Here is a 26,404-nt window from a genome sequence, read left to right as displayed (position 1 = left end):
AAGCCCCGCACTAGCACTGCCCAGCATGCTGCCCCAGGAGGGACCCCTTTCCTCACATCTAACAGCACAAGGTGTGTATTAACATTGTGACCATGGCCAGGGTCACACAGAAGGGTCTCCAGGGCCTCTAGTCAAAGGCTGGCGGTGGCAGGAGCAGGCCAGTGCCCCTGGGGCTGTCAGCAGTCCCTCTGATGCTGGGAAAGGGCTCCCAGCTCCTCCCCATGTTTGCATTCCAGCCTGACTTCTGTGCAGAGACACTGGACGCCACAAACAAGCCATTCCATCCCCTCAGCGCCCGTGATTTACTGGCTGGCCTGATACAATCCCATTCTTTTCCCCCTGAGAGCAAGGGCAGCTGTCTGCAGGGCTGTGGACGAGGTCTGCCTGACAGATGTGGCCAGGGAAGCCGGCACATGTGCTGCCGCTGGCATTCTGCCCTTTAAAAGCTTCCCACTGATTATTTTTAAAAACTTTTACTCCATGAAAAATGTAAATAAGTTTGTAATAACAGATGTTCTTTTATGAGAATTACTTTTATGCTTCAATTAAGAATTTCCCAATAGCCATATGAACGAGCGTGAAATTATTACCTCCAATAAAGGTTGTATGGCCCTGCTCTTCAGAAGCTCCTTTCATCAGGGCACATCAAAGTCATCCGAAGCATTAATTAACCGAGCCTCAGAACCATCTGTGAAGAAGGGTAGACCCCACGGCCTCGCTTATTAAGCAAGGCCCAGAACAGAGAGACTGATTTGTTTACCAGAGGTCACACAGCACAGTGACTCAATGCTGAAGGACAGACCTTCTACGGGAGGTACGAGCAGTAAGTATGGCTGCCTAAGCTCGAGCCAGAAGCACTGTTAGAAATGGCCTTGAGTCTACTCCGGGAGGGGCCCGGGCACCAATACCACATCCAGCTCTACAACAAGTTGTGCGGCATGAGCAGACACTTGTCTTTGCAGATACTTGCACAGCAGAAGGGAAGGCCACTGGGAAGGTTCAACTCTTTGTGTTCCTGACACAGGATAGGGTCTTATGCGGTAGCCAGTTTGGTCTCAGACTCCCAGCCATCCTCCTGTTCCAGTCTTCCCAGGGCTGGTCGTACAGATCAGTCATCACACACAGCTTTCTGGTCTAGGCCCAGTGTTGGTAAGAGGTTAGAATGGAGACACCTACCCACTTCTCTAGGATTCTCAGCTCTGCACTGCTGGGCTGAGCTCCTGCTGTAGCGTGGCACCTGCAGAATGTGCTGGCAGGTGTGAGCAAGCTGCAGGCCCAGGTGTGAACAGCTGCAGGTGTGAGCTTTCATGTCTGCTCAGTAATCCTTTAAGATCATCTATATTTACATGGTTAGGCTAATTTTGGTCTTTTATCCAGAGGTCCGAGGAAGACTACGTATGCAAACACTGGAGCAGGGACCTCTGGCAAAGGAGCCCCTGGTGTCAACACTGTATGCTAGGGAGAGAGAAACGGCATCTTCCACAGCTCCTGGCCTGGGAAGGATGTGCTCCCTCTACCATCACAGCCAGGAACAGCAAAGGCTCCAGAGAAACAGGGTCAGCAACAGCCTGAGGCCTGACCATGGTGGGGCCCGAAGGTGTGAGATCTCCGTGTGGCCCAAAAGGGACCAGGGGCCTCTGTCCTCCATAGTTCTTGTGAGAATAGAAGAGAGTGTTGGGCAAGAGCTGCTTTTAGCCTACAGGCCAGATAGTGTCTGAAAGGACAGCATAATGTAGGACACCCACCCCCTGTCCTTACCCTGTCCCACCTTGGATAAAGGAAGGACACAAGCCTCACACTGGCTCCCTTGGGAAGGCAGGTGCTCATCTGGACACACCACAGCTAGACAGACAGACACGCAGCTAGAGCTTCAGCCCAGCCGGAACTCCCCATGCCATGGCCAAGAAGATGCAACCCCAGTGTTCTCTGAGGCAGCAGTGCCCACTGCTGAGCGGAGCTCTGAGAACTCCCACTGCATGAACCTCGCTTTCGACAATGGCCTCAAGATGCTGCTCCAGGAACGGCTGGCTGTGCCTACTTTTCAGAGTGAGGTTCATTTCTAGGCCATCGATCAGCTAGTGCATGATGGGAGTCAAGACTTGACTTCAGCTGAGCTCAGCGTTGCCCAAAAGAGACGGGAGGAATGGTCTATGGCTACGTCTGACCTCTGCACTCAGTTACAGGACGACACGGTCCCAGTTCTGGTCCTCTGTCTGGTTCCAAGGGTGGGTCTCCTAAGTCCACCTAGGGTATGTGATGGGCAGGAAGGAGCTGGGCCCTAAGTGCTCTCTCATTCAGCCCCACCTTGTACCCAGACCTCAGCAACAGGCCTTTGGTTCGCCTTCAGCCATGGGACGGGAGATAAAGCATGCTAGGGAATAAAGCAAAAGGGATTGAGGGCTTTTGTGGCTTGAGCAAAAATGGCCCTCACTGGCACATAGAGAGTGACACTATTAGGAGGAATGGCCTTATTGGAGGAACTGTCGTGTTGGGAGGGCATTCAGGTTTCAAGAAGCTCAAGCCAGACCCAGTGACTCTCTACGTTCCTGCTGCCTGCCAGTCCTGATGTGCAGCTCCCAGCTCTCTCCAGCACCATGTCTGCCTGAGTGACCTATGCTTCCCACCACCATGACGAGCGACTAAACCTTCGACTGTAAGGCAGCCCTGGATAAATGGTCATGGAGTCTCTTTACAGCAATAGATACTCCGGTAAAGACAAGAGTCGATACACGGACTGGGGCAATTCTGTGATCGACCTGACCATCTCGTTGGCAGAATGGGACTTTGGCTTTGAAAAGGAGCTGACTGCTATAAGTGGGGCTCAATGGGCCGTCCTGTAGGAATGTGAAAGTCAGTGGTGCTGAGGGTGGTCTGGACTGCGGGGCCTGGCTCAAGAGGTTTCGGAGGAGAAAGTTAGCAGGTGGCTTAGAGACCATTCTTATGATATTCTGGTGAAGAATGATGAAAAGTCACAGATCGACAGCTCTGGCAGAGGGGATTTCCAGACAGCCTAGTATTGACTGTGAAGCCTGGCCATTGGTGACCAGCTTACCCAACTCTACAATGAAAAGGGGCACCAGGAAGTGTAAACAGACTGAAGAGGAGTCTGATGCTGGGTGGGATAAAGGGAGCGGGGGCCTCAGGGCAGGACCCACCCAGCTAAGATGCGACTTGTGGAAAGGAATTAAAAAGCTTAGGGCCAGGCATGGTGGTGCACACCTTTAATCCCAGCACTCTCAAGGCAGAGGTGGCAATGCTCTGAGTTTGAGGCCAGCCTGGTCTACAGATAGAGTTCCAGGGCAGCCAAGCTTAGACGGTGAAGGAGGCCATCACGAACAGAAAGCTGGTGATGTACTTGAACGAGGGGCCATGGTTCAGCCCCAGCAGCAGTAGAACTTGGCAGCTTTGGCCACATGGCTCTGTCTTTAGTCAAGGACACAGGAAAGGGGCTGTGGGATCTCCCTCCAGGGCTAAGCAAAGTCACTGAGGCCAGGCGTGGGGCGGGTGTCCCTGCATGGAGGCCTAGAGAGGCCATTGTGAGGCTGGAGCCTGGGTTGCCTTGGAGACCCTAAGATGTTGGAGATGCCAGAGCCATGGGATACCTGCAGCTACAGGGTGTGGAACCAGCCCAGGAGAGAGAAGTGTGCTGTAGACACCACAACCAGCAAAGCAGAGAGGAGTTCAAGATCTGAACATCACTTTGGCGTTTGCCCTGCTGGTTTTTGACCTGGCTTTAGTATTTCCTCACTGTGCCCCCTTTTGGAATAATACAAATCCTGTGCCATATCTGAAGTATATGATCTGCCTTTTGATTTTGTTTTTATAAGGAATTACAGTCCAGAGATTACGTGAGTCTCAGAGGAGATTTTACACAGGGTTGAGACTGACAGACTACGGGGACTTTTGAAGTTGGACTGAATGTATTTCTGTATTATGATCTGGCCACAAGCCTGTGGGAGTCAGGAAGTAAACTATGGTAGTCTAAATAAAAATAGGGAGTGGCACCTGTTAGGGGGTGTGGCCCTGTTGGAGGAAGTGTGTCACTGTAGGATGGGCTTTGAGGTCTCAGATGCTTAAGCCAGGCCCAGTGCCACTCTCTCTTCCTGCTGCCTGCCTATGCAGAACTCTCAGCTCCCTCTCCAGCACCGTGTCTGCCTGTGTGCCGCCATGCTCCCAGCCACAATGATAATGGACTAAAGCCCTGGACTCTAAGCCAGCCCCGGTGTTGATCACGGGGTCTCCTCACAGCAGCAGAAACCCTAGCAGAGACAAGGGTCTCACACAAAGGTGTGTGTGTACGGCAACCTAAGGTTCTTTTACCGCCCCGCATTCCTACTCTGTTTGCACCCCCTGAGTCTTACAGACTCTTCAAGACCCTCTGTTGGCTGGCTGGCTGTCTGTAGACCCCTGTGGTGACACTTGCTGTCACCAGGGTTTAGATATTTCTGACTTCTTATCAGCCTTCCATATTCTCTTAATGATTTTTAAATATGTGTGTGCCTGTGTATGCTACCTGTATACAGGCGCCTGCAGAGGCCACGAGTACGTCCGTCACTCTGGAGCTTGGGTTACAGACAGTTGTGAGGCCCACGAAAGAGCGGGTACTCGCAGCTGAGCCGACCCTGTAGCCCCAGCACGGCACTGTCACCTTTGCGTCCTTTGGACTGTGCTTCTGTCAGAAGCCCAGCCTGGAGGCGGCCTAAGCATCGAGTCACAGCTCTGTATTTGGGACCGCGCCTGCAGGAATGCACCTGTGGCTGACAGGGCTGCTGCGCCCGTGCCCATACCTGCCACTGCCAATAGACGGGAAGGCGATGGACTTCAGCTTTCTGTCATCAGCTAGAGCCAGGCAGTTTTTCACCGTCTTTTCTAGAAGTTCTTCACATTTGTCTGCGCCCCAGACAGGACTGTTACAGTGGATCACAAACTTGGCAGGCAGGCCGTGGCCTGCACTAACAGCAGCTGGAAGGGACAAGAGGAGGAAGCACATGTCACAAGAAGCCAGACCCACACCTATCCTTCTGCTCTGAGTGAGCCCCTAGCCACCTCTATGACTTGTGTTCACGGAGGACTGTGGCTGCCCTCCTGCTGCGACTCCATCAGCTTTAGCTACTGATGCTCTCCAAGCATCTGTCCACCGAGACTGTGGCATTCAGTCACCGCTCAGCAGGAGCAGCAGGTGATCGTCTGAGCTACTCTGCTGCAGAAGCATGGCGTACTCCTGAGAGTGGGCCTTACACACCAGCTCCACGGATTGCTAGTCAGTACCTGGGATGGACCTCTGACTCCCTACACACAAGTCAAGACAGCCTGACTCTGTGACCTGATCCTGCCCACGGTGACAAAACAAGATGGCCTCTCTAGGGGGCGACTCTTCCCTCTGTTGGGCTAGTCTCAGCCACACATCTCCATGACTGTCTGCTTCTCCCTTGTCAACTCTGAGGGCACGGCCTCAGCTCCCTTGCATACCTGAGCTATAAGCACCCTGTCCACCCCTGGGGCCGTTCCGGGACTGTGTGCCACAAGAACTGCTACACAGAGACATTCGAGTTCCTGGTTTGCTTGAGTGTCAGAACCTGGGTTTTTGTTTAATAATCGTCATTGCCCCCGTGGTATCATTAAGGCTGTGGCACTGAGACACCCTGTTGATGGCACCCATCGACAACTATACAGTGGCGCTCGTGGGGTTCACATGCTTGGGGCTAAAGGGCTGACATGATCCCTGTGGTCAATGGGCCAGAATAAAACTCATTAAACAAACCGACTCTGGGCAGGCCCATGCCTGGTCCTCCTGACGCTTTTCAAACTACTGTAAGCCAGGTGTAATGCCAGAACCTGAGCCCAGAAGTTTGAGACTTTGGTTAACAACAAAAACCTAATGTAGTTTAGACTCAAGACAAAAACAATGTTATTAAAACTAGCAAGAATAATTTGAACTATTCTAATGGCCTTCCCATCCTCACAGCTCTGGCTGCACCAGGCTGCCTCCTCCATCAGACCGCATCATGTGCCAAGAGTCACTGGTGGGCTGACAGTGGACACACGGGTCCCTTGCACAAGGTTGACTGTGGGTGGGACTGCCTAGAAGTGCTTTCTCATTGGTGCTCTGTCCACTGCACCCCTTATAGGAAAACAGAGTCTCATGGCACCAGTCAGAGTTCGTATTTCATCACTACAGGCCCCCGATACAAGCCCAGGGTGCAAGTAACACGACATCGCTGGTGAGGCTGGCTGTGTTTGTTTCCTGAGAAGACCTGTGTAGACATTATATATGATTACTAGTGTTCACATTTAGTCAAGAGGCCTCAGCAAATCAGCCATACCGGACTGCAGAGTAAGAAAGGAAAATCAGACATGTCTTCATGAAGAGCAGGTGCCCCCCGATGGACCCAGGAAGCCCTGTTCTTCAGGCACACTAACCACCCAAGATCCCCAGACCTGGGCCCAGCTTCCAGGTTTCGGCATGTGCCCCATGGACAGGCCAATCTTGTTCGTCTCTCTCTAAGATGGCGGTCATGGCACATGGGAAATGGGTACAAGTACAGCTGGCTGGAGGAGGAGGCAGCTCAGCCTCGCTCTCAGTTGTCCCCGGCTCTCGGGGCTGCCAAACGGTGCTTCTGCAAATCCTTTTAAGATGTGAAGGTGGCTTCCATGAGCCTTTAGCTCTGCAGCTTATATATGGGCTGCGTTCCAATGGTCCTGCTCCTCCTTGCCGAGACAGTGCTGTTACGCACCCTCAACCCTCCGCTCCTCCCAGCAGTGTGCACTCTACACCAGGAGAGCACAGCACCCTCCCACCACTTACCTCCAGCTACTTCCAAGGGCCCATTCTTTTTCCGAAGTTCCAGAACAGCTTCTACAAACTCCTTGCCACCTTTCTTCTCCAGTGTGCTTCCTAGGCAAGGGCAGGGCAGGGTCAGAATGCCACCCCGTCTGCGGCACAGACACTCAACAAGTCACGTGATTGCATACTTTAAGTGGCCTGAGCAGCTATATTTCCACAAGACTGCAAAACAGGATCTATGCCTTGGCTGGTCAGGGAGGGAAAACCTGGAGAGGAGCTGCCCTCAGCCAGTGGCCACTAGGCACTACTGTTCTCTCTGGCTCCCTTCGCTGCCCGCACCCTGGGAGTCACTCAGGTGGGGATGCCAGAGAGGTAAGGAGGCAGCGTCTGTTCTTGGCAGACGGGCCTGGCTGCATGCTTCCATGGGTATGAGAAAGCAGGTGGCATGTTCGTTCCCAATGGGCCTGCGGAGGCTTTCTTATCTCGGGGAGAAGCCCCAAGTAAGGGGGTCTGAGAGAGGGTGGCACATGCTCCTCCTACCAAGCTGCCAGCACTCTTGGAAGGAGCGCCGAGGGGAAAGTGTTCCCATTTGGCCACCTTCGGGCCAGCGCCACATGCTTAGTTCCTATTTTGCAGCTTTGGTGTCAAATGTGAATTAAATAAAAGAAAAAAAGAAAGATGGATTCAGACAGTATTCTCTTAATCACACTCATGATTCAGAATTGTTTTAGGAAGGAGAGCAACGTCAGAAGCAGAGCTTAAAGATGAACTGGTACTGCACAAAGCTTCCAAAGGGTGGCCGGCTGCTTAGGACCAGATTTCCAAAAGGCCTGAGACCAGGAGACGGGCTGTGAGAGCCACGCAGAGCAGCACCTCTGAGGACGCTGGGCTCTGAGCTCATGGGGGCCACGGGCAGCAGCCTCAGCTGTGGCAACAGCAGTGTGTCACATTTGGCCAGAACAGAGTTCTATTCTTCCTTGAGCTCTGGTTCCTCAGCTGTGTGAATTTTTTTAAATCCTTTTCCTCAAAAAGGATGAAATATTCCCCTTACGATTCACCGTTTGACTTGGAAAGTCTAAGTGTACCTGGGTTGGTCAAGGTCTACTGGATGTACCAGCCCAGGTCAGAACTGTCTCAGCAAACCTGTCTCATGTGCATGCATGTTCCTCGGAGGGGAACTAACCCCAGTAAGTGTCTGGGAGCAAAAGGCAATCCTCTGGGCACTGTCACAGATAAGACAGAGCCACCACCGTCACTGTAGGAAGCCCACAGTGCATGGGTGAGTGTGGTGAGCAGTGCCCTGCCCAGGAGTGGCTCCTCGGCTAAGCGAGGCCTGGGCCTTGGATTCCTGCAGCTGGATCCTCTGTCCTCAGCAACTTAGCAGCTCCTGCACTGTCACGCCCTTGGCAGCAACGTGAGCTTTCCCAGCGGCTCTCACCCGCTGCTACCGATGTCTGCACAAACTTCAGCACCAGAGGGGCAGCTGAATGTGCCACGCGTCTCAGGGACGCCCTGGCCTCTCAGACATCGGTACGGTCCAGGTGTGAGACCCCGATAGAGGTTCACTTGACATATCTGTGGGGCCGAGGAAAAGGAGTGTGGGTCCAAACCAACTAGTTCCTTAGTCTAGTGTTCCCTTTAACCCATGTGAAGAGGGGATGGATGTTCTGCTGCCTTCTGCCTACAGCTCACATTCTGAGGCGAGAACAGAGCAGTTTGAAAAAGTCAGCATTTGGCTTACAGAGATCGCTGACTCCCTCTTGAGACATAGAGCATCTCCTAAGAAAATACGGTGCTACTTTGTAATTAAAGGCATTTTAGCTTAGGAAGAATGTTTACTTTAAAATTTTTACTTATAATTAAATACTGCTTTAATTAGAAGTGAAACTGCAAGCTAAAAAAATACACTTAATGCATTTCTCAAACTTAAAAACGGAAGCCTAGGTCGCAGGCAATCAACCCAGTCAGGACTTGACTCCTACACACACACATGTATGCACATGTTCATGTAGACACACGTGTACTTTTTAACAAGAAACAGGCCCGTTTTCAACCGTGTTGTCAACACTCTTAATATGAGGCTCTTGCTTTTTAGGCTCAACTTCAGGGTTAATCACAAAGCAATCGGCTGGTTCGCCCCAAGCATAACCACGTGTTACTCCCACGAGAACAACAACATTATTCCATGCTTAGAAAGCAGGCACAGAAGTATCAGTGTTCAAAACAGCCTAAGCAAAAATTTCGGCTTGGACAAATGTCAGACTCAGCCCGTGGTCTATTTCACTGTTAGAAAGAACTGTTGCTGGCAGAAGTTAATCACTGGGCTAGGCATTCCTGCACTCCAATCCCTTCTTCCAGCAGTCAGGACTCAGGAATTCACACCGAAAATGCAAAGCAGCCCTTTCTCCCCGGCTTCCTCTTCCCTCCTCTCACACCAGTGTGGGAGCTGCAGCCAATTGAGGCTGTCATGAATCTGCATTGTCACTTCTTGGGGACCAGGTTTCTGAGGTCAGTACTAGTTTGGACTGGATCTCTGGGCAGAGAAAGCGGAGGTGGGCTTTGGAAGACTGGATTCCCACCTGGTGGTACAGTCTTTCCTCCTACCGAGGCTTCTAGCTGTGACATGGATGTGTGGTGTGCCCTTGTTCCTACTCTGTGGCCCACACTGCTTGGGCTCTCTGCGGCTTGTTCACGTTCTCCAAACCTATCTCTTCCCACGAGGCCAGCTCTGCTAACCAGGAGCCTTTCATACCACCAGCAGCTCCCTGGGCCTCATCGAGATACCTTGCCCAGGGAGCTTCCCAGCTTTCCCTCCCTCCCCCGCCCTGAATGAAGGCTGAGCCTTAGTCGTGCCCAGCACACAGGGCAGGCCCTGAGCCTTTCGTTCACTCACTCCTTTCCCATTGAGTCCGTCTTTCCTCAAGCAACCTTCTTAGGAGGGGTTTAATTGCCCACAGACTGGTTCCATTTTGGCATGGTACACGTAGCAGCTGCCCACATCACAGCATCCGAGGCAACTGTGACAGCAGGCTCTAACAGTGACACTGAGCCTCACTGGGCATTAGTCCTCGGCAACCTGTACCCAGAGCACAGGACTCAGAGAAGGCTTCCTGTGGGACTCCTCACCCCATCCTGTAGGAACACAGGAGTGGTAGCTGCCTAGGAACATCATCATATCTCTCTCTCTCTCTCTCTCTCTCTCTCTCTCTCTCTCTCTCTCCCTCTCTCTCTCCCTCTCTCCCTCTCTCCCTCTCTCCCTCTCTCTCTCTCCCACATTGCTGGGCCCAGCACATCTACGTCAAGTTACAGATGCACCCAACAGTGAGGCTGACAGTAGCAGGGCCCAGGACCTGGACACCAAGGTGCACTGCCCATTCTCACATGAGCCTCATTACCAAGTAGAGAAACTGAGGTGTGGAGGCATTACATGTCCTGGCCAGGCCCAATAACCAGTGGATAGTGACGCTAGGAGTCAGGTCCCTCCTAGCCAGGGAATGCCTCTTTGTGACAACCCTCAGGGTAGTGCTGAGTACTGAACCCACACAGTGGATCTGGAACTGGGGGAACTGGGCACACTGGACCCAGAGCAGGCACCAGCCGCCAGGACAGACCCAAGTGCTTCCTGAGTCTGGCAAAGTGTTTCTCAAGTGCTGTCCAAGGACAGTTTATAAAATAGACACCTGCAATCTGACTGCAACCTCACCTGTGGGAACCCATTTAGAAAGGGTACCCCTTGTGTATATCTGAGCTGTGAAGCCATTCACAAGAATGGACGGGCCTCTGACTTGGGAGAGCTGGGTGGGCACTGAGCCTGGGCACAGGCATAGAAGCGGCCCCGCCCACCTGTAACTGACACCTCGGGGGAATCCAGTCTGCAACGAAGCCACACCTCACGAGGCAGAGAAAGAAATGGGGCAGCTGCTGAGCCAGTTTCCAAACCAGAAGTGGCCGGGGCGGCTGCTCCGTGAGGCACAGAGCTGACAGCCAGCTGCACTCCTCCAGTTCACAAGCCAGGGACGAAGGCCCAGGATGGTCAGGACGGCTGGAAGTGTGAAATGAATGCAGCCTGCGTAGCTGTCAGAGGATCAAGCTGTCTGCGCGGCCGACTGACCATGCACGCACGCACACACACTCACTCGGCAGCACCCAGCTCGTCATTACCTACTTCACCACCGATGTAGAAGTCAGTGTTTGTCGGGTGAACGACAGCATCACTGTCGATCGAGGCAATGTCAGCCTGAACAACTTGCAACTATAACAGGTAAACAGATGCAGATCAACGGTGCTGGACCGAGACCCACGCACAGGCACATTTACTAAGGCCCCAGGGGCAGGGCTGGCCTACCTGGTCGATTCCAACATTTGAGCCCAAGGGGCAATCAGTCCACGCAGTGTGCGCACATGTGGATGGGGGTGAGGACAGGAGGAGGAATATCAAATGTGACATGTTTAAATTAAACATTTGAAGGACAAGTCCAAAAAAAAGAGAGAGAGAAACACACACATGAGATCATTTCCAAAGATTAAAAGAAACAAAACAAGGAACGCCCCGCTTCACCCTGCAGAAGCCTGGACAACACTGGCACCCACTGAGAAGGCTACGAAAACATGGCATCTGCTTTGAAACAACGTGGGCTGTCAGGCCAACCACAACAATGAGTTTCTCCATCCGTCTAGAGCAGTCAACTTGTAGCCTTTGATTTCTAATGCTTTTGTTTCCCTTCCAATGCAGCTCAAGAGAGCAGCACAGGTACCTGTACAGGGGGGCAGAAGGGGCTCTCAGGCTTGTCTCTTTCCCAGAGAATCTGTTACACATGCTTCGGACAGAACCACTGCCATTTATAGCCTCTGCCCTTTGGTTTTACAGACGCGGACATCTGGATGAAGCATGTGGGAAACAAATCCCAACCAGGTACTGCTGAGTTCCGTCTGCCTGCAGCGCTGCTGGGGCCTGTGTGTGTGTGTGTGTGTGTGTGTGCGTGTGTGCGTGTGTGCGTGTGTGTGTGTGTGTGCGTGTGTGCGTGTGTGTGTGTGTGTGTGTGTGTGTCTCATCCCTGTTAGTGGGGCCTGTGCGTGCGTGCGTGTGTGTGTGTGTGCGTGTGTGTGTGTGTGTCTCGTCCCTGTTAGTGGGGCCTGTGTGTGTGTGTGTGTGTGTGTGTGTGTGTGTCGTCCCTGTTAGTGGGGCCTGTGTGTGTGTGTGTGTGCGCGTCTCGTCCCTGTTAGGACGAAAGCAGCTGTGGTCAGTTGGGGGCAGGAGGCACACAGATTATACGGCAGCCAGGTACAAGGCACATGCCGAGCCTGAGGGTCCTAGCAACGCTGGGTCACTTCTGTGTCTCACAGGGCCACTTCTGCTGTCAGCTGACAGTGCCTCTCATGAAACGATGGAACCACAGACGTGGAACACCCGAGGGGACCTTTCAGCCTGTGCCCCTGTGTGCCCTTCTGACCAGCAGGCTCCAGCCTCACTGTGCACGCAGGTGGCAGTGGTCAGTCACACACCACATGGCTAGGAAAAGCTGGGGGAAGGGAGCTGGTAACTCATGAATAAAGCTCAGCTCCGTGATATAGAACCCAGCTCACTTCCCTGCGCACTCTGGGCGCTGTTCTAACCACAGCTTAAATGGAGAAACTGTTGTTTTGTTGTTACCTGACTTTTTCAGCTTAAAAAGAAATAAAGACAAGGAAAAAAAATCAACACACACATTTTAAAATCCCTCCCAAGAAACCAGCAGTCAGTCTGATCATTATGGAAGAGAATTTAGACGGGGATGTGTCTGCCAGGCAGGGGAAGGAGCCAATCGCACTCAATGAGACGTAAGAGACCGTCTCCATGTGGAGAGGTCTGAGTGAGTCAGTGTTCAAGGTCTACAATCAAAGGCCAATCAGGGATTGGAGAGCTGCCTGGACTGTGCTTAAGCCTAGGCGAGCAAAGAGCCTAAATTCTGGGTTCCATAAATTTCCATCTGACAGCTGGTGGTGCCAAACCCCATCCCCAATTACCTAGGTCATCTTTAAGGTCAATGTCAGCATTGGTAGGATTGATTATGGCCTCCACCTCAAAGCCGGCTAAATTACTGATTTCACTGTGAATAAGGTTCAGCTGAAAAGAAAAGCACGAGGTGGGAAATAACAGGAGAGCCGGCAAGTTGCAGAGGGTGAGAGCCCTGGGCAGTGGACGCTTGCAGTGCACTGGGCACAGAGAGAGGCTGGGAGCCGCTGGCTAATGCGGGCCTACTTCAACAGAAGACTCCCGCACCACAGGTGCTGAGGGGAAGCAGGCTAGGCGGGCGTGTGGAACCTGCGGGTGCTGTTTAGGGTGAAAGGGAAGCACAAACCACAGTGGCCTGGGAAGAGAGCTGGTAGTTCTCCTTAGAGGAACTCGTAAGGATGAGGACCCAGAAGCAAGGGCACGAGGGTAACAGAGGAATCCTAGCTGGCTGTGTGGACATCTACAAAGTGCCATTATTCTGCAAGTGTTTGTAGTTTTTTAAGACTGTTCTTACCACTGTAGCTGCTGGCTGACCCTCCCTGCTCCCATCCTGGTCAGGAGCAGCAAAGAGCTAGAATGGTCTGCTGCTAGAACACTTAATCTTATATGCCCGTTACTCACACAATGGTGACACCCAGGAAGAAACCAGTTCTCCAGGAAGATAATGTGTCTTTTTAAAAAGGAATTTTCACCTCACTGGTCAGGTTGTCCTGAGGCTGACGGCTGGGTTGTAAATACCTTGAGTTGTGTAATTCACCCAATCAACCGGGTCTTTCTGAAGAGCCACTGACTGTTCCCCACCTGTTGCTCTGTTGCCATGGAAAGCCTTGGTGACTATGGAGGAGCAGTGGGTGCTGGCTTCTGCTGCCCTGGCCCTGCCCCACTACTCCCTCCTTTTCTTTAGGTACAGATGTGACTAAACTCGTACCTTCACAATATGTCTTGTCATCAAGTTGTTGCTTCTTCAGTGACAACAACTGTGCCTTAAGCACACAGACCCATCAAGACCTAGGCCTGAGCCTACAGGGAACAGCAGGACTGAGTCTCTGTCCTGGCATTCACCATGGGAGAGTGTGGTGGAATATAGGGCAGCTCCTGGCAACTAGGCCCTAAGGGTGCTGAACTTCTGGGGCCATTGTGGGATAAAGAAAAGAAAATTGGTAAATTATATGCAAGAGAGATGCACCCCCAAATTTCTGATCCTTAAAAGCTGTTAGATTTTCAAAGCCTAATGGTCCTTTAGACTGAGAGTCCTTCCTCGAGAGAAAGCAATGGCAGAAATAGATGTGGTCGTCTGACCAGAGAAAGATTCAAAGACAGAAGAAAGGCCGGATTTCAGCTTCCTCTAGCACCTGATCATGATTGGGGGCCTCTCACGTCCCCAACTTGGAAGAAGACGGCCAGCAGGGGTCTCTTCACCGATCTGCTCCTCAGGGGCTCCTGATCTTAGTGGCAGGTGCACTGAGGGGCACAGGCCCTGGCTGTGCCCCCTGCTGGGAGGAGGGGAGGATGGGCTCCAAGGAAATGCTGTTCCTAAAAAGTAGTCTATGCTCCCAGCAGAGAAACAAGAAAATCACACTCTGTGAAAAGGCAAGAGGTTGGGGAGGGAGGGAGGGAGGCAAAGGAGAGAGTGGAGAAGAAAGCCAGCCTCTGCTGTGTGGCATGGCTGAGCACACATTTAAGTCTCTACAGAATGATGTGCTCAAGTCGTGCAGGTTCAACCCTTCAAACTTTTTCTAATTGTAGGGCACATCTGGGGTTGTATTCGCTGGAGAAACATGCGTTCACCAGCCAGGAAACATCTTCCAACCCTCAGAGGCCAGCAACACCTCTGTCCTGGGGAATGGGCTCTCTGGGGACACTGGAGTATCCTGCCTTTGCTGGGGGCAGGAAGCAGCTGCAATCAGAACCCTCCTCCTTGGAGAACTCCTAGTCCTTCCTAGCCTTGTCACCGTTCCTTGTGGCCACAGGTGGAGAGCATTTGGGAGTGAAGATCACAGCACCTCAGGAGGCCTGTTGCGTAGTACTGGTGCTAGCCCAGCCAATGGAGGGCTGTCGGTCTCTCCCACATCTAAGCATCGTCCATCATGCTTGTACAGTAATGTTCAGAATATGGCCCTGGGCTGGCTACAAGTCTGTGCTGCTCTTGACCCTGGACAAGAGAGTAAAACCCCTGAGCACAGGGCACATGGGCTGCGTGTGCACGGCTTTGAAAGGCCCAGTCTAGCAATCCACAAGTGAACTGCCAGGTCCTGGGCCAACACAGAAGTCAGCTGGCCCACGAACAAGCGACCACACACAGTATATGGCAGAGGAGAGGGACTTGGATCACAAATCAGACTGCCAAAAATTGCGAAAATTCCCAATAGTCTGATTTTCTGGGAAGGAGAAAGATCATTAGTGGTTTCAGTGTTTGAGCAAAGTGATTACATCTTTGTCATCTTGTGGGAAGATTAAAGACTTCAGTTTTATACCACAGCATGGGAACTTTAGTGCAGCTGTGGATCCTGCTGGCTGCTGCAGGAACACACTACTGGGGCATTGCCAACAAGAGACCAAGAGTGTCTCTTTGGCTACAGTTGGAAGAAAGGGACTTAACCCAGAAAACTACAGGTCCCTTCCCCCACCGGCAACCGAACACCCTCATCTCAGCCCTGTGGAAGCCTGTCCCTGACACCCGCGAGACTCAGGCCGCTGAGGGTGCCATGTCCTGTTTGGCCTGGAACATCAAACACCATTAGGTGCACCTCTTAGCTGAAGTGAGCGTCTCCTCTCTCATAGTGGGACTAAAGGAGACACCAGGCCTGCATTTCGGCAGCTTGAAGCCAGTCCTGCCTTACCTGGGGGTAGGGGGTGGGGGAATCATGTTGGGAGAATGTCTGGCACTGATGACAAGAAGCAAGTGGCCCAGTTCTGCTACCTTGACCTGACACCATTGGCCAAAGGGAATAGTACAATCCCTTTTAAAATCTGGTTAGAATTTTTAAGACATGAGAGTGATCATTACAGATTTTCTTAGTGGTATGTTGGGCCTACCTATGCTATCAAACTCTGGTGCCATTCATGACAATGAAGAGGGCTGGCCTCACCTTCCTGTGTAATCAAGTGCAATTCCTTTCCTGGCCTCAAAGCCCGCTTCCCTGCTAAAGGGGAACAGGAAAGGAAGTTGCTTTCAAGAACTCTTCCTAGTCACCCCATGAGGGCCACTCCTGTCTTCACATCTGTGCTGTGCTGTGCTGTATCACATGTCTAGTGTAAGTTCCCCAGAGCCTTAGGCCAACATATGGTAGGTAGGCTTCTGGCCCAAACAGTGCCCTAGAAAGACAAGGATATCCAGAACCTGCCTGACATCAGGATGGCGCCATACAGCATGACCACATTCCCTGTTTTAGTTCAGAAGCCGGGCATCAATCGGGATGGAGGGAGGGATGGGGTCGACAGCTCCCTCTCTTTGGCCAACTTCCCACCCTCAGAAGTGGCATGAGTCCAAGGGAATCCCTGCCACCACGATCCCCATCACTTGGGAGTTTGAGACTCGATTCCACCCTCCCTAATCTGCTTTCCCAACTGCTTCAAACACTACCACAGACCCACTGCTGACAGAGACGTGAATGCACACACTGCCAGGGTTTGCTGTTGTTGCTGTGGGGGTTTCTGTGTGCTTGTTTTTTAATAAGCCATGAGGTTTTAAAAGGGCCTGGAAAAAGCCACACATCTCAGGGCAACCACAAGGCAAAAAACATTTGTGGACTCAGGCTACCAGCACTGTTTTCAACAGTGTGTGTGAACATGGAAATCACAGGGCAGTGAGGGATGCTCCTGAGACTTCAGTCTGAAATGCATCATTAACAGCGACAATCAAGTCCAGACTCCTCAGCCCAGGGCTGGCCCTCCTGTGCGTAGCTTAGCAACTAAGGGGACAGTTTCCCAGCCGCACAGTGTCACATTTCTCCACCAGCTTTGTGGCTGTATTTAAAGATTTCTTTCGCTCACTGTCAGACAGGAAATGAGGTGCACAGGGCAGGGCACCACAGCTACCCTTCTAAAGTACACTTTCAGAAACATTCTCTAAATCTCACACCCAAACTAATGTCCAGGCCAGGCTTCCAGAATGCCTGTGTGACACTTGTGACCGTTTTATGACTCCTGCCCTCAGCACTACACACTAAACTTGTCTCCTGACTGTCAAAGTCAATAAAGGGCCTGCAAGTGCTGCTTCAGAATGATGTCCCTTGCCTCGGCTACAGGAATAGAGGGCTCTTGAAAGGCTAGAAGCACTCCAGTTCCTCACATGGGTGTCCAGGCTGAGCTCCGGTGATTCTGGGAGCCTCTCCTGGGGAGCATGGGTGTCAGCACATCCTGCCATACACACACTCAGTTGGAAGGGCAGTTTTCCTAATATCCGATAGACTGAAGTGTTCAAACATTCACAAGAGTGGATGGTTCACCTTGGGTTGGTGCCCAGGGCTGTTCTCAGGGCTGACTTCTATTCTAGGCTCTGGCTCAGCAAGTCTTCACCAAAGCCCAGATCTCAAACAGCTACTCTGGCTTCGTGACCTAGCCTAACACCTTCCCCTGCTCATCAGACCATCTCCTTTATCAGTGTATCAATACTTTCCCTGCTCCTATGGCTTTTCAGACCCTGCAAGCCCTGAGGGACAGTTAGCATTACACCGTTTTCATCCCTGAGGTGCCTGTTCTGCAATCTGAGACCAGGAGGATCCCAGGAGGAGGTACACTGCAGAGAGCTGCGGGCTCAGATGTGCAGACACAAACAAGGATCTTCACCGGGGCTCCAGGCAACAGCCTGGATGTGGACCTGATCCTATCTCCTGCTGAAGCAACAGAGCAACAGAAGGGGGGTCTGTGCTGCACATGGCTACTTCCAGAGCTCAGTGACTTCATGTTTGCTGTGTGTCTTTTCCAGTGAAGTGAATGTGAGTTCTAGCTCAGGCTGGTTGTGGGTTGGGGGAAAGAAGGGAGCAGAAACAGGAAAGGCCAGGGTGGAGGTGGCTAAAACAGCAGAGGGTCTCTCTCACACATCAGTGGCAACTGAGGCAACGTGACTGGACCTGTGAAAGGTGTGGAAGACTCGGGCATTTGCCTTCAGCTGAGAGGAAGTTAAACTTCCAAAGGCCAGACCTTAAGATGACAGCTAGAACTGCTGCTCTAAACAGATGCACACGGAATACAGATAACAGCTATAGGATGAACAGCAATGGTTAGATTCTGGAACGTCACCACAGGAATTGCATCATGAGAGCCTGAGTGCAATTAGTGACACGAGAGGGGAAGGGCAGGGGACAACGGGCATGAGTGAGCAAGAGAACGGTGTGACAGTGAGGACGTAAAAATGATGCAGCTTCTAACCCAGTACAGAGCCTGTGCGTGCTGGATCGGCAAGGCCAGGTCCAGCAACCCTTCAGGGTTATGTTACCGGTTAGGAGTAAGACGACAGTCCCCGCCCGCCCCTCTTCCAATCAGCCCTCACTCTCAGGTCTTAAAAGCCTTTGCATCATTTTTATTCTCAGTAAGAGCGAATCGACTTTTACAAAACCATGGCGTCCTGGCAAAGCTGCATCACTCGGGCGGCTGAAAATACATTGCCCGTGGTTAAAACAAGCAACTGGCTCGAGGAGTTGCCTGGTGGCTCAGTGGCGAACCCTCTATACCTGTTAGTTGGTCTAAGAACAACCCGGCTCCCCGAATCAGGAGCAGTGCCCACCAGGACCAGCTAGATCCTTCCCCCTGCACAGCCCACACTACCTGATGAGCAGCCCACTCCTCACAAGCACCTCCTTCCCTAGCTGAGCTCAAGGGTACCGGCCCCCAGTGGGAGCTTCTGGTCTGCGTGCACTCCCCTTCCTGGACCCTGGCAGAATCCCCAGACCCTGCTTGTTGATCCTTTCTGCATTCATCCCTGCCTGGGGTCACCTCCAAAGCCACCCTGGAGCTGTTCTGTCTACTGAGCTGAGTGACACCCAGGAACCTCAGCTCCCCCCTCCCCTGCCCCCCGGCCCTCGGGGCCCTGGAGCAGACTGCGCTGCATATGCCTACCTTCTGGCCGAGGAAGAGGCTCTTGGTAGAGAGGACAGTAAAGCCGTCTGTAGGCGCGCCCTCCGTTGTACTGTCTGCGCTGGCTGCCTTGCTGACTTCTCCCTGCTTCTTCTTGCACAAAGCAAAGAGTTAGAACATAGACCAGCAGGCAGGAGCCACACAATTCCTTCTTAGCAGAGAGACAGCCCCAGGTCTCACCCACTACCAACTCAGAGGCCACAGGAAACAAAGCCACTGCATGTCCCACAGTGGGGGCTGTGACTTATTTCGAGAGTCCGGTGTTTTAAGAAAACAATTTAAATTATATTTCTATTACTTATAATGTGGAGAAAAACCTTAAAAGTAAAACCTAAATTTTTAATAATTTCAAATAGAATCACTTCATAAATTCAGAGTAACATCTTGTCACTAATGGTTTTTAGGTATTTCGCCTTTTCAGATCTTTGTGTGTAACTCAAGTGTACTCAAGTGCACACTCCTGTAATCCAGTGCTCGGAGGGCTGAGGCAGGAGAACTACTAGTTTAAGCCAGGCTGCACCCATCAGTGAGCTCTCAGCTTGAGCTACAGTGCGAGCTTCTACCTAAACAAACAGAAGGAGAAGGCAGACCTCTGTGGCTGACCACACGGAGCCCTTTCCCATTTTCTTCCCTACAGTTCACAGTAGAGGCCATGGAGGATGCTCCTCTACTTTATCACATCCCCAGCATCCTTCAGACCAAAACACATGCACCCTGGTGTCCGGAGGAACTTCCTAGAGTTACAAACCCTCAGCTCAGCCTCTGGTGTGCGTCCTTGACCCCTGGTCCCCTTCACAACTCCCCTTCCACTGCCTAAGTAACTGGTAAGAAGGATGCATGGCACTGGGGGCCACATATGGTTCTGCATGGCACTGGGGACACATATGGTTCTGCATGGCACTGGGGACACATATGGTTCTGCATGGTGCTGGGGGCCACATGTGTGTTTGCATGGCACTGGGGACACATATGGTTCTGCATGGCACTGGGGCCACATGTGTGTTTGCATGGCGCTGGGGACACATATGGTTCTGCATGGCACTGGGGCCACATGTGTGTTTGCATGGCGCTGGGGACACATATGGTTCTGCATGGCACTGGGGCCACATATGTGTTTGCATGGCGCTGGGGCCACATACGTGTTTGCATACTTTACGGGGGAAACTAATAGAAATGTCATTTGGCTTGCACGTGGATTTCCAACATTTAGATGTTCGACAGGTTGAGGACAGTGGGAATGGTGGGACTTCAGGTGGTTCATCTTTTTCTTTTCCTTTTCTCCAGATTATCAGAATGCATGGCTCCTGAGAGTGTAGCTGAGGCCCAGCACCGAGGCCAATGCCTGCCTGTACAGTGGGAGAACGGGCATTTCAGATGGGGCTGCACTCCTTAGGACGGCGTCAGACAGCGAGCTCAAGGCAAGGCCCACGTCCTGTCCAGGTATGAATGTAGGATCCAAATCCACAGAGGTGGTGTGAGCAACCTTCCTGGCCCTGGAAAACCATGTCACTTTGCTGACTGCTTTGGCAGTGAGCAGTGTTTTTGGCAATGGCATAGCGGACGCCTTCTGTAAACTAAGTAAGCTACACTCAAAGCTCCAAGCTTCTGAGAGAAGACAAAGTGCTTATGAGGGAGAGCACTGGGCAGCAACAACAGTATTCAGTCTCACGGATTTGCTGTCTCCATACTTGCATTTATCTGACCTGACAGAAGAAGAGAGCCAGGCATAATCAAGACCTGCATGGGAAGCACAAGCTTGGGATACACTTCATTCTGGGAATGAAGACTGACAAAGCCATTCATAAGTTTGCGGTTTTCAGACTTCTACTCTCAACAAAACTGAAGAAACCACTGAGTTAGCAGCTGGAGACCACTGAGAAGCACACTGACAGAGAGTTCTTGGTTGATGGCAATACGCTAATGTCAGCTGCTACTCACTGGTGAGCATGGCCCGTTAACCACAGGAAAGCAGACCTGGTGAGTGGTGGGCGCTCGAGAGCTCCATGCGGTCTTTGTAACTCATTGTAAGTCTAAGCCCATTCTAAAAGGTTTCTCAGAACACACTGATGGGAGACTGCTAACCTGACCACCATCCTGGAACAGAGAGGATACACTGTTGCTGCTGTAACAAACCTTTCTGCTCTCCTCTGTCTTTCTAGGCAGCAAGACTTCCCAAATATTAATAGCTTCTGCCCTAGGATAGGACACTGACCTTTGTCTCAACACAGCAATTCATACATCTTAGGATCCATGAATCAATGAACGAGGAAATCATTCATTCCACCACAAGATACTTTTCTAATAAAATGTACTTTTTTCTGTAATAGTTACTAAACTTGGAATGCATTTGCTGGTTTGAGTAAATGTATATTATCAACTATCCAATCTGGGAACATGTATATCATATAGTATAAAGTCACAAGAAATATTTCAAGTGAACTGAAATACAGTGCCCTGCTACAAAGTCATGAAAACAGTGGGCATAAAGATGAGACACTGCGTGAGGCCAGTGGAATGGTTCAGCAGGTAAAGGCACAAGCCATGTAAGTCTGGTGGCTTGGGCATAATCCCCAGGACCCACGTAAAAGTGTAGGGAGAGAAATGAATCCAAGAGGTTGTTTTCTGACTTCCGTACTTGAATGCTCGAGCGCGCGCGCGCATACACACACACACACACACACACACACACACACACACACTTTTAAAGTATTATGTTAGAATTAAGTTCTGTAAATGAAAGGAGGGAAATAAAACATGTAAGTTTTCCAATGTCAGTAAACTGCTTTGTCTATTTTTACTGGATTCATAAAACCTGACAAAATTTTATAAATGATAAATATATGGAGCACACCGAAACATCCTTAAATTGCTTATGAAAAGCATCAGACTGGGGTTGGGGATTTAGCTCAGTGATAGAGCGCTTGCCTAGCAAGCTCAAGGCCCTGGGTTCGATCCCCAACTCTGAAAAAAAGGAAAAAAAAAAAAAAGAAAAGAAGAGAAAAGAAAAGAAAAGCATCAGACTTTAGATGTTTATGCTGCAAAGCTTTTTGAAAATTCTTCCAGGAAGTATGTAAGCCACACCACTGCCCCTCTCAGTCCTAAGGGGAAGTGCTAGTCTACGGCCAACGATGGGATGCAGGGATCTCCCCAGTGGGGTCAGAATCAGATGGCACAGCTTGTCCCTGTGGAGAGGCGTTCTAGCTCCCACTCCCCATGCAAGCCGGCAGTCACTGGCGTGACCTGAGCCTTAGGCTGGGAGGCTCTTGATTTTCAGCAGTGATTGGTTAGCACTATGGCCTCACTCACCCTGCAGGGTAAGGCTTTGCAGGGGAAGTCCTCCACCATCAGGAGGACTCTTGTCAAGAAGCAGAATCCTGAAAACAGAGACTGAAGGAACACCCATTCAGAGCCTGCCCCACATGTGGCCCATACATATACAGCCACCCAATTAGACAAGATGGATGAAGCAAAGAAGTGCAGACCGACAGGAGCCGGATGTAGATCGCTCCTGAGAGACACAGCCAGAATACAGCAAATAAAGAGGCGAATGCCAGCAGCAAACCACTGAACTGAGAATAGGTCCCCTATTGAAGGAATCAGAGAAAGAACTGGAAGAGCTTGAAGGGGCTCGAGACCCCAAAAGTACAACAATGCCAAGCAACCAGAGCTTCCAGGGACTAAGCCACTACCCAAAGACTATACATGGACTGACCCTGGACTCTGACCCCATAGGTAGCAATGAATATCCTAGTAAGAGCACCAGTGGAAGGGGAAGCCCTGGGTCCTGCTAAGACTGAACCCCCAGTGAACTAGTCTATGGGGGGAGGGCGGCAATGGGGGGAGGGTTGGGAGGGGAACACCCATAAGGAAGGGGAGGGGGGAGGGGGATGTTTGCCCGGAAACCGGGAAAGGGAATAACACTCGAAATGTATATAAGAAATACTCAAGTTAATAAAAAAAAAAAAAAAAAAAAAAAAAAAGAAGCAGAATCCTGGCTCCACCAGCTGTGTGACCTGGGCCAACTGAAAACTGCTTGCCTTTCCTTAGATTCCTCACTGGAATATGGGCCTGAGGCTAGAGAACTCCTGATTGAACAAGAGAAATCAGCCGAGTTCTGCACCAAGAAGGAACCTTTTTCTCTGCAGAGAACCCAAGCCTTCTCAAAGCAGCAGAAGCCCCGGGAAACTTCAGGTCAGCCCCAATACCCTGCACACAAGCAGCAACTGCTTTCTGATCGCAACTGTGTTCCAGTGAAGCCTGCCGTCTGCAATCGCTTCCCTTCCTACTGTCCTGGAAAAACAGTGCCTTTCCTTTCAGTGTGCTGACACAGGCAGTGGGCTTTTCTGATCTAAGCGTGGGAGATACCGCTAAGGAACCCCATCTAACTCAAATAACTAAGATTTTTAGAGTCTTACACTTCATGTAAATGCAAACGTGTCGAATGTTAGACATGTGCAGGGCTATTTTGAAAAAGCCTAGGTCAAAGTCAACCTGGAGTCACATTGAAGACTCCAGTGTTGAACTCCGTGTTGAAAAGGATGGGAGGGGGCCCCACCGACCAAGTTCACCTCTGCCTCAGCTCCTAGCCATCAATAAAAGGCAGCAGACTGCTGGGTGGCAATTCCTCATTAAGAAACAATGCCTTCCTTTGATATCTCTTTATATAGTCTTCTAATGCTGAAACTTTTAAATACAGTTCCTCATGTTGTGACCCCCCCAGCCATAAAATTATTTTGTGGCTATTTCATAACTGTAATTTTGCTAGCTATGATGGTAGACTGAATATGTGATATGTGTAAAAGCAGCTTTAATTCACCTGATCTAACTGCCGTCTCCGAGGCTCATTCACTGCTTCCGTCTGCTTCCCCAGGCCTAGTCCTTGAAGCTTCTAGCCGCCATTCAATCTAACCCAGGCCTAATCCTGGAAGCTTCTAGCCGCCATTCAATCTAACCCAGGCCTAGAGTGTCTCCAGTGGCTGAGACTTCCTGCCGAAGGAGCTCACATTCCTAGCTCTTTCTGAGCTCTGGCTGGATGGTCAACTCAGCTTTCTGGCTTTATATGTGTAGGATAGGAAGGGTTTCCATACATACATGTTTTTATATACACAGACTTTCTGAAAAGCACGTTATTAATGCATGACAGACTGTGAGAGGAGCAGCACTTTTTCCTGCATACTTGTTCTTGCCTGCCAAACGTACACACATTACTTATACAAAAGTACATTATGCAATATGCCCAGAGTCACTGGCTTGTAGATTTGGAACAGGCTCTGTCATTTTATGGGCTGGGGCAGACCAAGGCAGAGAGGGGGGCAGACTCGCCTGAGGCCACCCAAGTAGGAAGAGCCTAGGGCAGAGCCAGAGCCCTGGCCTTGAGCGCAGGAGGCTCTCTGTACCCTCTGACTGCCCCCGGCAGCTGACTCAGCTGTCACACTGGACATTTTCAAAACCTTCAAATTATATAGAATTGCGAGAGGAAATTATGATTTGGACTTCCAGTGTTGACACTTGAAAAATACCAACTCCCTCTCAGCCAAGTGTTTTAGCACGTCCCTGAGGTGGGGCGCTCTGTGCATGCCCCTGGAAAGGTGATTTTCCGAACGTTCCATGAAACATGGAAATGCCAGGGCCTCCACTGTTTCTGGGAGCTGACACCACAATTTACATTAAACAAATGTTTTGAAAATTAGCTGTTCACGGTTCCAATTTCAGCTTCCCCCTGACAGGGTTTAATGTTAGCCAAATACTGGTACAGTAAGCAGACAAAGTGTTTTATTGTGTAGAAGAAAAACAGACCACCTCACAGGCTCCCTGCTTTTGTAATCAGGAGAAAAGTTGAATGTTTGAGTGATTACTGACATATGGTTATTAGAAACATAGCTACTAGGGGCTGGAGGGACACACAAATAGATACCATACACACATACCCCCCCTCCCTCTCTCTCTCTCTCTCACCACTCTCTCTGTGTCTCTGTCTCTCTGTCTCTCTGTCTCTCTGTCTCTCTGTCTCTCTCTCTCTCTCTCTCTCTCTCTCTCTCTCTCTCTCTCTCCTGTCTCTCTTTCATACTCATACATGCACTCTCTCTCACTCCTTAAAGAAGCATTAGGTAAGCTAGATAGGTCAGGAAGTCACCAGGCAGAAACTACAAGAGAAGACTAAGGCCGGGCGGGGGAAGAAGGCTCAGCCAGGTTTGCTGCAGGCACTGACATCTAAGATGTTCAGATGACTTGAGTGCAGGCTTGAGTGCAGCCAGGGTAAGGGCCAAGCCTGAAACATGGCTCTACCCTGCTAGTGCTAGCGCCTAACACCAGGACCTCCCTATGGGCAGCCAGACACACCCCACCCCGGGGTCATTTCCAAGGAAGAAGAGACTTGGCTTCTCTGTGTTTCTCCTATCATTCCAAAGCAAGTACCCTGGGACTTGTCCTGCTTCCTCTGTCCTGCTGCCCTCCCCATTACAAATATTGGGAGAGGGCAGGGAGCCTTCCAGTCTGCTCACTTTATAGTGAGCAGAAATGAGTAAGGACCACTCTCTGAAGTCCCATCCCTGCCTGTCCTACCGCCATGCCCCCCTACCACCCCCCTCCCTCCTGGACTTCAGGAGAATGCTTTCTAGTATCTTGAAATATTGGCTGCTCTTCAAGGTCAGACTTCTCTTTTCCAAGAGTGGGGAACAATTCTAAGTATTCACTCAGATTTTTATTTCAGAGCAGTGTTGTTTGCACTCATGAGTGTGAGTGAAGAGACACAGCGCCTTCTCCTCAGCTAACACAAGCCCCAAAACAATGTCAACAGATGGGCACTGTTTTGCCCTTCCCCGTCACAGTGACTCTCCACAGAGGACAGTGCTTTCTGGACTGAAGCAAGCGTCCTGAAAGACAGCTGTCTGCAGCGCTCCTGCTGTGTAGCCATGGCAACACAATGAGACTGCAGAGCTCAGCACCGAGGCGTGTGCGGCCCCTCTGAGGACTGCATTACTGGTGATCCCTGGCAGGAGAAAACCTTTCCATGGACCCGTGCATCTCTGTGGGAGACCAGGTGCAGGGTGGGTATGGCGGGCTGGCAGCCACCTCTAGCTGCTCCCTGGAAGTCACTACCCATGCCCATGTCCAGTCTTCCAACTGAGCCCGGGTCCCATGAGACATTCTCGACTCCCACATCTTCCTCAGCCAGTTCTGCCACCAGCGATCAGTATGAGAAGGGCCGAGGGGTCCCCTGTGAACTCATTTACCCCATCCTATACATCCCTGCCAGACCCCATACCTTAGACTTCCGGGCCCCTTTCTTGCCTCCTGTTTTCTTAGCCACTGGCTTCTTCTGGGATGGAGACTTGGCCTTTTTGGCTGGTGGAGGCGTGATGATGGCTTCCAATTTTCCCTTGGATCCTCGTTTCTTCGCTAGCAACTCAGGATGGATGTTCGGCAACACGCCCCCACTGGCTATGGTGACTCCTTTTAGCAGCTTGCAGGAAAACCAAAGTTGCAGGTGGTGAGCCAGACAGCCTGCTCCATGGTGCCCTGCCTGGTTCAAAAGGTCAGCCCTGCTCACAGGC

General features: G+C 51.2%; 1 protein-coding gene across 10 annotated transcripts in view; it reads right to left on the bottom strand.

The window, feature by feature from the left end:
- Macroh2a1 (macroH2A.1 histone) overlaps positions 1–26,404 on the bottom strand; it is a 62,929-nt gene that overhangs the window by 5,020 nt on the left and 31,505 nt on the right. Inside the window, exons 4-8 of one of the 10 annotated variants that reach the window (XM_006253576.5) lie at positions 26,116–26,313; positions 18,834–18,941; positions 10,946–11,036; positions 6,806–6,895; positions 4,788–4,962 (exon numbers count right to left, since the gene is read on the bottom strand). In XM_006253576.5, the coding sequence (XP_006253638.1) occupies positions 4,788–4,962; positions 6,806–6,895; positions 10,946–11,036; positions 18,834–18,941; positions 26,116–26,313 (662 nt within the window). Of the gene's footprint in view, positions 1–4,787; positions 4,963–6,805; positions 6,896–10,945; positions 11,037–12,787; positions 12,888–18,276; positions 18,369–18,833; positions 18,945–26,115; positions 26,314–26,404 lie in introns of those variants that run through there. The other 9 variants (XM_006253573.5, XM_006253575.5, NM_017182.3 and 6 more) reach the window with 9 other exon arrangements.

The sequence above is a fragment of the Rattus norvegicus genome, chromosome 17 (genome assembly GCF_036323735.1).
Source record: "Rattus norvegicus strain BN/NHsdMcwi chromosome 17, GRCr8, whole genome shotgun sequence".
Lineage (NCBI taxonomy): Eukaryota > Metazoa > Chordata > Mammalia > Rodentia > Muridae > Rattus > Rattus norvegicus.
This window is presented reverse-complemented; position numbering and strand designations above follow the sequence as displayed.